Source organism: Hippopotamus amphibius, chromosome 5 (assembly GCF_030028045.1).
Source record: "Hippopotamus amphibius kiboko isolate mHipAmp2 chromosome 5, mHipAmp2.hap2, whole genome shotgun sequence".
In the NCBI taxonomy this organism is placed as follows: domain Eukaryota; kingdom Metazoa; phylum Chordata; class Mammalia; order Artiodactyla; family Hippopotamidae; genus Hippopotamus; species Hippopotamus amphibius.
This window is the reverse complement of record NC_080190.1, coordinates 132776041-132787616: the sequence shown is the minus strand read 5'-3', so window position 1 is coordinate 132787616 and position 11576 is coordinate 132776041. Positions and strand designations below refer to the sequence as shown.

The following is an 11576-nucleotide window of genomic DNA, read 5'->3' as shown; positions in this document are numbered from 1 at the left end:
AAGAGCCCTCACTTGCTGCAACTAGAGAAAAGCCCTCACGCAGAAAGGAAGACCCAACACAGCCAATAATAAATAAATAAATAAATAAAAATTTTTTTAAAGATTAAGGGGTCATGAAGAGAGGGAAAGGTGGAAATCATAAAAACTAATTTCTTGGGACTTCCCTGGTGGTCCAGTGGTTAAGACTCCGCACTTCCACTGCAGGAGGTGTGGGTTTGATCCCTGGTCTGGGAACTAAGATCCCACATGCTATGGGGCATGGACAAAAACAAACAAACAAATAAAATCCACGCCAACAAGCTAATTTCTCACCTCCAAACTGGTCTGGGATGATTACGACAAAGAGCCAATTAATTACGAAGGGACAGAAAAAGTCTTGGCTGCAACCTGAATATGTAATCCAAACAAGAATGACCTACTAAACTTTGCCTAAGATTCCCCCACTCCCAACTTTCCCAGGAGTAGAGGCACCCTTTCCAGTGCCTAACTACCAGATATACAAACTCCCCTGTCAGTCTTAGTTGCCAGATATACAGTTTTTACACTGCAGGCTGAGAAGTAAGACAGCTTGGTAAAATAGCTAAAATCAATGAAAACTTAAGATACAATTAGATTCTTAACAACTAAAGTAGCTCTGAATACACTAATTTTTGTGGATAATAGGGAGTCAATGTACAGGACTGTGTTAATTTAGTAAGCAATTTTTCTAGATATGTATCAAATTACAAGAAATTTCTCAACATAAGGATATAAAAAACAAACAGCTGCTCTTTATATGTTAAAATAAAATCATTGTTTAAAACAAATTATCTTTTGTTTATAAATGCTGAACATGCACAAGTATAGGCAACAAATAAGGAGTCTAGATATTGCTAACAGTTTTTTTTTGCAAAATTGCCCAACTTTTCTTTTGTACATTGAAAAAATGCTTCAAACTGCTTTTAATAAGCTCCCCCCATTTTTATATAACTTTTAATTATATTCCTAGTTAAGTTCCAATGTTTGAAGATACTATGACAAGTACAAAGTAATTTTTTTCAAAAAAATTTAACTTTCCAAATGGTTACTTACATGGCCATTTGCAATGTCTAATAAATCTTTAACCCTACAGCCTCTCATGGTTCCCACCTCGTTGCAGATAGCATCTTCTACAATTAGGTAATTCGCCTTGTAGGATGTCAGTATTTTATAAATATCTTCAGCAGATCGCTTTGAATAGATTTGGAAGATCTGAAAGAATATAATTAAAACAACTTTAAAAGACATTTAAAACTTCTGTTTATCAAAATTATACATTGAGCATCTACTATGTTCTTAGTACTACCTGTGGAAAATAAAGACATTCACTAAGACTTGATTCCTGCCCTCAGGAAGCTTATATTCATCTGCTATTGGCCACTTGCATATCTTCTTTAGAGAAACGTCCATTCAAGTCCTTTGCCCATTTGTCCATTTTTCCCCAGTTTTACTGAGATATTATTGACATATAACATTGTGTAAATTTAAGGTGTACAACATGTTTATTTGATATGCTCATGTGTTGCAAAATGATTTAGCACCATAGCTTTAGCTAACACCTGCATCATATTACATAATCACCATTTCTTTTTTGCAGGGAAACCATATAAGATCTACTCTCAGCAACTTTCAAATATACAATACAGTATTATTAACTATAATCACCATGCTGTACATTAGATCCCTAGAATTTACTCATCTTATAACCAGAAGTTTGTACTCTTTGACCAACATCTCCTCATTTCTCCAACCCTCCCAACCCCTGGCAACCAAAGCTCTTCTGTTTCTTCGAGTTCAGCTTTTTCAGATTCCATATACAAGTGATATCATACAGTATTTGTCTTTTTCTATCTGACTTACTTTACTTAGCTTAGTAATGCCCTCAAGGTTCATCCATGTTGCTGCAAATGGCCTTTGCCCATTTTTTTAATTGGGTTGTCTTTTTATTAGTGAGTTGTAATAGTTCCTTTAATTTTTTTTATTACCATGTATCAGAGTGTTTTATACTCATTTTATACATGAGATAAAGTCAGTGAGGTTAAAAATAATTTGACCCTTGTCACAAATACTGAAAGAACAGGGATGTTCAAAACTCATGTCTTGATTACATGGTGTTTTTCATTACAGTTCTGCTGACTTCATTAGATAATAAGCTCTGGATCTTATTAGATTATACATTTTTTTAGTTTTCCTGAAATGCTAACCTTGGATAATCACAAAAGTTAGGCTGAAAGTATCACACAGTGTCCTGAAAATACTGAGATTTGTAACCTGGACTGACAAGATTCCACTCTATCTGCAGACTATTCAGCAGTTGCTTACTACATATTATGATTGCTGTCTGTCTAGAAACTGTAGGTCCAATGTCCATTGACGTGCTAGAGATACTCATTCTGCGGACAGAGAACGTTAATGAATCAAGAGGAAGTTTCTCACTCATCTCACTTTGCTAAATAAGTTCATGTGAATGGTTCTATCCTATCCAGCTTATACTTATTTATAGTTTTTTACATACATTTTTACTTATTCTTAAGTTTGGGGAAACTAACATACTATTGGGGCATATAAAAAAACACTTCCGCGCAGAGGCAATAACATTACTGTTGGACTAGAGTGAGGTTTCTCAGCCTAGACTACTGACATTTTGGGCCAGATAATTCTTCGTCAGGACAGAAGGGAAGCTGCTCTGTACCCTGGAGGATGTTTAAGAGTATCTCTGGTCTCTACCCACTAGGTGCCTGTAAGAACCCCTCCCCCAGCAACACTACCTTTTCAAGTGCAGCAAATACTAACCAGAGGCAGCTGTTGCCTCTCAGGTAAATCACTCCCAGGTAGATCTCCCCATCTTTGACCTCTCCCCTGCTTCAACTGTCCTATAACCTTATTAACTCTAAAACAGATCTAAGCATTCCACTCCTAGGCTCCTGAAAGGTCTTTGATGACTCCCAAATGCCTCAAGGGTAATAAGTGTAAATTCTTAAGCACGCCCTTCCAGGTCCTTCAGAATTTGGCTTCATTTTATTTTCTAGTTTCATGGCCAAACAAATTTCATGGCCTATGTGACTTTCTCAACCTTTTTCCAAACAAGTTTCTAGTCATCCTTCAAAGCCCAGATCAAGGGAACGCCCTTTATGCAGACGAACTTTTGCGGGCAGAACTGACTGCTCCTGCTTTTGAACTCCTCTCTACTTTCTGTGGTTATATGTGAATGTGTGTGTACATACAATTATAATTTAATAGTACATATTAATAATAACTAACATTTAAATTATACTGTTTCAGGCATAGTGCTTTATCTTATTTAATTCTCACAACTAGGAGGTAAGAACTCTTATTACTTTCAGATTCAGAAACTTGCTCAAGGTCACAAAGCTAGTACATGGCAGAGGTACCATTTGAGTCCAGATACTCTAATTCCAGAGTCTGGATTGTTAGACTCTAACCTTTGTATTAGAGTCTAACTTCTATATTGCTGTACTTCCTCCTTAGTTTACAGTATACTTAAAAACTATATGAAATTTTCTCCAACTGAAAAACAGAATATTTAGAACTCAGGTTCAGTTGGTCATTATCTTCAGATATGAAGTTGCCATTTAAATCCATACCAAACATTCAAAATAATATATTCTCTGAATAAGAAGCAATTAGATACCATACTAATGTTATACTAAGTTATTAATAATAGCCCATGCTGAAAAATAAGTGTTTTATAAACAATAATAGAATTTTGGCTTGAAAATACAAAGTGCATAGACATTAACTGAAAGCCTTCCTTCAATAATTTGACTGGAAACAATATTCTCAAAAAGAATGCTTCCCTTTGTAAAATATTATACAACAGTCTCTTGAAGCCTGTGGGAAATGAAATGTTTTTCCTAGAAACATATCAATACTCTCCATAAAACAAAGAACTTCATATTCTAATGTTGGCCTCTCTTGGTTAAATGTATTATACAGCTTTTTTAAAACTAAAGCTCATTAACTCTTTAAAATTGTCTGGACTTTCCTAGCTAACCGGGAACATATGCATCATTACAGAACTATACTAAAGAGTCACATAAAAAAAGATCCAAATGTAGAATCTGCAATGCCTTACGTTTTCATTTCTCTTGAGAAGATCATCATCACTGTAAAGAGGCAAACTTGTTACCATCCATCCAGTGCATAATTTAATCACACCCATTAACTGTGGACTTCCCGCAAACACAGCTGCAACTGGAGCTTGCCTTCTGCAAAGAACCATAAAGATTCACACGCTGAAAAAGGTAAGTATACTATTTATATCACTGATTTATATCAATTCTGAAATACCAAGCAACTTAAAATGTATTGTACACAAGTTTCAATATGTTTTCATTTCATTTCATTTTTGGATTAATTAAAAAAAACTGAGCACCTATTATATGCCAGAAACTGTTTAGACTGCTAAAGATAAATAAATATTTAGAAAAGAGGTGGAAGGACAAGGCCCCTGCTTTCAACAGGGAGCAGGGAAAGAGGATAAACATATAAGTCAGGTGGTAATAATGCTATTAAAAAATAATGCAGGGGAACTTCCCTGGTGGCACAGTGGTTAGGAATCCGCCTGCCAATGCAGGAGACACGGGTTCGAGCCCTGGTCTGGGAAGATCCCACATGCCACGGAGCAACTAAGCCCACGTGCCACAACTACTAAGCCTGAGCTCTAGAGCCCGTGAGCAACGACTATTGAGCCCACGTGCCACAACTACTGAAGCCTGCACGCCTAGAGCCCGTGCTCCCCAACAAGAGAAACCCACACAATGAGAAGCCCACACACCACAACGAAGAGTAGCCCCCACTCTCTGCAACTAGAGAAAGCATGCACGCAGCAATGAAGACCCAACACAGCCAGTAAATAAATCAATTAATTAAAAAAAATAATGCAGGGTAATGGGACAGTACCAATTCAATACTGCTACTGTGAATTCTCAGATTCATCTCTGGCAAATATTAACTACCATAACCCAACTCCTTCCAGATCCATCTATCCTCCTGCTCCTTCCATACTTTTACCCATGTGTCTATCTCCAGATAACACATGAAGGACTTCTCTACTCTAAATCATAATCCAAAGTCCCAAATAGATGCCACTCACAAGACAGGTCCCAAAGGCTGCTCTAATATCCTGACTTGTTTATTTCCTCCCTGTATTCAACATTCAGCATCTACTTGCTATATGCTAGGGATATTGTCAAGCTCTGAAAATAAACAGCACACAGCCACTGTCCTCAAGGAGCACCCAGTAATGGGGAAACAAAAATGAAACAGAAAAATCACACCACAGTAACATAAATGTCCAATCATTTGATGTAAAAGGTCCAGTGTTTAGGCCTTTGCTGGTTTTGAAATATTGTGGTAAATCACACACACAGATGTGACTTCCTCTTTTGTTAATGACAACACAAGGCTATATAGTCAGTGTTCCACAAAGGAAGATATATTCACAAAAGAGTATTAATGGGCAATAGTTCAGGATGATCTAAAAAATAATTTTTATACATACAAGAGGCGTCTTCATAACGAGACCTATAATAAGACCTATTCTCATTTCTATAGACCTATTCTATAAACCTAGTCCTCATTTCTAGAAACATTTTTTGGTCTTTTTTTCCCCCTCCTTTCCTGGCCTTTTCTGAGAGTATCTCATTCCTTTTTCAAGTTTTAGATTCTTCTTCTATGTGTTTAAAATTTTTCATACTATTTCATAGTCTCTATCTATAGGGTAGACTGGTTGGAAAAATGGTTGCAATAATTCTTTCCCTACAGGTAAGCTCTTAGAGGAAACTCTGGTCTTCATTATGTGACTTGCTTTGGCCAGCAGGGCAGTAGCAAACATAATATGAGCAGAGACTTAAAATATGCTTGCCCTTGAGATCTGTCCTCTCTTGCTGCTCTTGGGAACTCTACAACCACCACCCTGTGAATGAGCCCAGTCTTACCTGGGCTGAATGATGAGAAGCACGTGGCCAAGTCAGTTCCACCCTCAGCTGACACCTACCCAGCCTTAGACATGTGAGAAAGGCCATGCCAGACTATTCATTCCCAGATGAGCTGGCCCAGATCAGAAGAATCCTACCCATTGCCTCCACTCAGCTGACCACTGAAATGGTGCAAAATAACAAATGTCTATTGTTTGTAAGCCACTAAGTTTTGTGGTAGTCCACTGTGCAGCAAAAATGGACACAGATTTTATTATCAGAAATTGCTAGAGGTCTAATTCTATTGCATCTCAAGACCAACAGCTGATTCTTGCTGTGTTGAACTATTCTTCATGTGTTTTGTAACTTTAGAGCTTATCTTCATGAAGCTTTATTTGTGAAATCCTGGGTTGAAGATTATACCAGGCACTCCAGACCATCCCAGAACCACTTTTTATGCTAATTTCTTTCTTTCTTTTTTTTAGTAAATTTGTTTATTTACTTATTGGCTACACTGGGTCTTTGTTGCCGTGCGTGGGCTTTCCCTAGTTACAGCGAGCAGGGGATACTCTTCCTTGCAGTGCGTGGGCTTATTGCAGTGGCTTCTTTTATTTCGTACCATGGGCTCTAGGTGCTGCAGGCTTCAGTAGCTGTGGCTTGTGGGCTCCAGAGCACGGGCTCAGTAGTTGTGGTGCACAGGCCTAGCTGCTCCATGGCATGTGGGATCTTCCCCGACTAGGGACTGAACCTGTGTCTCCTGCATTGGCAGGCAGATTCTTAACCACTGTGCCACCAGGGAAGTCCCTATGCTAATTTCTTTTTAAAATTTTTTAAAATTTTATTTGTTTATTTATTTATTGGCTGTGTTGAGTCTTCGCTGCTGCACATGGGCTTTCTCTAGTTGTGGTGAGTGGGGGCTACTCTTCATTGTGGTGTGTGGGCTCCTCATTGTGGTGGTTTCTCTTGTTGCAAGGCATAGGCTCTAGATGCGTGGGCTTCAGCAGTTGTGGCACACGGGCTTAATAGATATGGATCATGGGCTCTAGAGTGCAGGCTCAATAGCTGTGGCGCACGGACTTCATTGCTCCTCAGCATGTGGGATCTTCCTGGGGCAGGGATCGAACCTGTTTCCCCTGTGTTGGCAGGCAGATTCTTAACCACTGCACAACCTAGGAAGTCTCCCTGTGCTAATTTCTTGACACAGGGTTTCCTGGATTAGACAAGTGTAATTTCAAACTACAAATGTGAATTCAGATGCATCACTACAAATTCAGAGGAGACACTTTATTTTTGAGCAAGAGCTGAGGGCAAGGAAGACATGCTTTCTTATCATCTTTCTCTACCACTTGACGGCTATTTTGCTAGTCCATCCTTTCACTGATACTGTAGCCCTCTGAGGGTCCCTTAGTTATATATGTATGTTACAGGAGGGAACAAGGTGTTTCAATTACAATTCCCGGTTTCCACAGGCCCAAGAACACATCTCCTGTCACATTAAAATCTGCACGAGTATTAAAATTAAAAATCTTGTTAACCTTGGTTATGAAGACTAGAAATCCACCACTCATTCACCTCCAACCCTGGTTAAAAGAAGCATCTCTTGACTATTAAATAAAAGGACACTGGGGCTTCCTAGGTGGCGCAGTGGTTAAGAATCCGCCTGCCAATGCAGAGGTCATGGGTTCGATCCCAGCTCCAGGAAGATCCCACATGCCACGGAGCAACTAAGCCCGTGTGCCAAAAAAAAAAAAAAAGGACACTGGTTCCGTTTTATTCCACATTTCTAGATATTTAACAGCTAGAGTTTCACATCTCAAACTTATCAATACTATATTTTTGATGGAAATGAGTTCAATTAGAAAATTAGAATTACACATCTAATCAAAAACTAAATATCCCTAAAAATACACAGCAAAATTCCTGAGTTTTATGGGAACTTGGAAAAGGATAATTTATTATTTCCCCTGAATCCATTAAACTGCATGCAGTGATTAATTAATAGCTTAACAACAGTCTTGGGCAGTTCAGGTCTTACTTTATCCAGGTCATAAGTTCCACCGTATCTGGGTCATAAAATTCTTGTAGTTCCATTAATTCTGTCATTAATCTTGGAAAAAACTAAAATACAAAACAAAATCCCCGAAACCTGTGTGTAAGTATTTAGAAAGTTTGCAACTGTTTCAGAGTACTTCCAAAGACTAAGAGGCCAACTTATAACAAACAATATTACAACACAGTTCTCACAGGAAAAATGGCATGGATTGCTTTACTTTCTTTCGGTTTCTTGTTCATTCTTCTCGTTTCAAATAATCCACTGCATGGTTAATTTACTGCCTACATTCAATATGTAATTTCATCATTACCAAACAATTAGTCATCAATTATATCTTTCACGCACATGCATGCTGAATAAATAACTAAACAAACAAATTTCAGATCAAGTCAAATAATTCACAGGTTTACTGGCAATTAATTTCATGTTATATTATGATAAGCCAAAGAGTTTATGTTATTTTATAAATATTTAAATTTTGGGGTTGCCAAAATGCTTTTTATTATTTACTAATAAATACTATTTATTCATCCATTTCCTTTCTCAATTATAAACTGAATTAATAACAGTATTAGACTATAGAAAATTGCATCAGACGGCATTCTAAAAATGTTTTACCTCTTCTATTATGTCCTTATTGGTAGAAAATTGAGTATTATTAAGTTTATCACACTTTTATTTTGTTAGAATACTGTTCCAATATAAGTATCCTACACACACATATAAATTTATCACTATAACATATATTTTAATCATATGAAAAATCTAATCTTCTTACCTCTTTCCATAAGCTGAGACCTATTATAGTGGGCACAGCCATGCTCAGAATAAGAGCCTAAAATGTTAAAGCAGAAAAGGTTATGGATCAATACATTTCAGAATGTACTTTAGAGGTACTAGACACTGACCCTATAACCAATCAAATATTCTTACAGTTATAACAATTTCAATCAGAGAGATGGGAGTCAGCATGGACCTTAGTTCCCAGAGTGAGATGGGTGAAGAATAATGAACTTAAGATATATAAAGCTGGAGGCATAGTGAGAAATATATATTTACTCTATAAATGTAAGGCAGAACATTAAAAATGGTAATGCTCATCACAATGTTTCAAATAGCAAGTCAATACTTGACAATTTTTCCAGGAATTTAACTTATGAAGAGCTTACAAAAACCACTGCACTGCTATGTAAATAGCTCATAACGGTAACAACAACAAGACAATGAATTAACACAGGAAAAAGAGCCTATGTATCAATATATATCAAATACCATGCTAAGATAAGAATGTATATATTCCTCTGGAAAAAGACTGGCAAAATACAACATTATTATTAGAGATGATAAATTTATCATCTTGCTGTGAAAACCTGTTCTCTTCCTATTGTCCCATGTCTACTGGTGACCCCACAATCCAGTTACACGAACCCAAAACCTAGGAAACATCTACGATTTCTCCCTATTCTTCATTCTCCATCCTTAATGAGGCACTAAATCTTATTACTCTTCTATTTTTTTCACTTCGTATAGTACAGTATTAATTAAATGGGCTTTGAAGCTAGAAGAACCTGGGTGTGAATCATAGTTCTTACACTTACAAGTTACGTGATCTTGGGCGAGTTATTTAACCACTTTAAGCCTTTGTTTCTTTGTCTATAAAATACAGATAATAAAACTTAGGTAACAGAGTCTTTGTAAGCTTTGAATAGCATGTGAAATGCTTCAAACAGTAGCTGACACAAAGCGAGTTCCCAAAACAATTGAAGTTTTTATCGCCTCCATCCTCCATGGCCTGTACCTGGGTGACAGCCTCCTTCCTGGTTCCAGTCTATCACCCTTAAGCCTATCCTTCACAGAACTATCAGGGTGAGCTGAGAGAAAATGTGAGGTTGGCTCTCTGGTGCCCTTGCATAAACATGTCAATGTCTTCCTACTGCCTATGGGATAACACCAAGCTCTGCAGGACCCTCAAGGCCTTGATCACCTTACCCTCCTTGACTTCCCCAGTCTCATTTCTTGACCACTCCTACCTCACACTTTATGTGCCAACAAAACCAAATATATCATGCTTTTTCTTTGCCTGTGTTTTTATTCCCTTTGAATACATCATGTTCATTGCCTACCTGTGTTTCTTCCCTCAACCATGAATACCCTTTCTTTCCCCTTTGATAATAACTCATCTTTCAAATCTCAAATTTGAAGTCTTCTTTGAATCCCTAAAAAAACTGAATAAGTAGCCCTTCTCTCTCCCAGCAGCACCCTATCAACACTTCTTATCTGTTTTTATGATTGGGAGACTGTAATCCACTTGATGAAAATAATTTCTTTTTTTTTTTTTTGGCCACACTGCACAGCATGTGGGATCTTAGTTCCCCAACCTGGGATTGAACCCTCGTCGCCTGCAGTGGAAGCGCAGAGTCCTAACCACTGGACCACCAGGGAATTCCCCAATCATGCTTATTTATCTTTTTATTCCAAGCATATTACACATAGCAGGTATAGTGTAAATGTTCCATTCACACTGAAAACATACCATAATTCTAAATCAAAGCAAAAAAAGTTATCAAAATCAATTTTTGATAGCCTCTAACATTATTGTTCACTTATATTTTTACCTTCTCTTTTTTAAGTAGGCTGCATTGAAACACACTACTTTTATAAACAGAAATGATAAAAATATGTTTTCCACAGGAGCTTTTTCTCTCTTTTTCTCTACCTATAAATCATAATGTGATTTACTCATGCTATTTTAATTGTATTCAATGTGATTTCCATTCATATAATTTAAAGAGAAACAAGTTTAACACAAAATAACAATGACTCACCAACAACACTGGGTGTACAGTTCGTAATCGAAGCCACTTGAAAAGTGTCATCCAAAGTTCAGGAGAACAGACACCAAATGCTGCTAACATGCACACATAAGGAGTCCAGAGGTATTTCAAACTGGAAAAGACAAAAGAGTCATACATGAGCCATCCCATGAACACCATTATTATGTGATTTCTCTTTTCTGAGTTCTTTCCTAATACTCATGAAAACACCACAATGTTGAGGGAGACATGGGTTACTAAAATGAGGATGACATAAGACATTAACACAGATGAGGTGTCGTAAAATTGTACTCTTGGAGAGAATATAAACTGTTATACTTTTTCAGAAGGCAATTTGGCAGAACCTATAAAAATTTTAAATACCCCAAGACAATCTCATTTCTAGTACTACAGCCTACAGATATATTAGTATAAATGTATAAAGCTATATATATACATGGGGTTTTAACTGCAGTATGTTGTTTTAATTGCAAAAAAATTAGAAACCTAACTATTCTTCAATAGGTACTGACTGAATAATAAATCCTTATGAAAAACAAAAAAGCAAACTACAAAATTTTATGTGTACTGTTACCTTAATTTTTTGGTAACTTTTTTTCTAATGTACATATATACAGTATAGCCAAAAAATAACATTTGGAAAGATACTGCTGACAGTTGTGACCTCTGAGAAGTGGGATGGAAGGATTTTCATTTTTTATTTCATACATTTCTATATTATTTGGGTTTGTT

The 11576-nt window shown here is 36.9% G+C and overlaps 1 protein-coding gene across 1 annotated transcript in view; it reads right to left on the bottom strand.

Moving 5' to 3' along the window:
• Positions 1-11576, bottom strand: part of DPY19L4 (dpy-19 like 4) — a 72523-nt gene that overhangs the window by 5983 nt on the left and 54964 nt on the right. Inside the window, exons 14-18 of the mRNA XM_057737000.1 lie at positions 10836-10956; positions 8789-8845; positions 7993-8075; positions 4115-4247; positions 1072-1230 (exon numbers count right to left, since the gene is read on the bottom strand). Coding sequence (XP_057592983.1) covers positions 1072-1230; positions 4115-4247; positions 7993-8075; positions 8789-8845; positions 10836-10956 — 553 coding nt within the window. The remainder of the gene's footprint in view (positions 1-1071; positions 1231-4114; positions 4248-7992; positions 8076-8788; positions 8846-10835; positions 10957-11576) is intronic.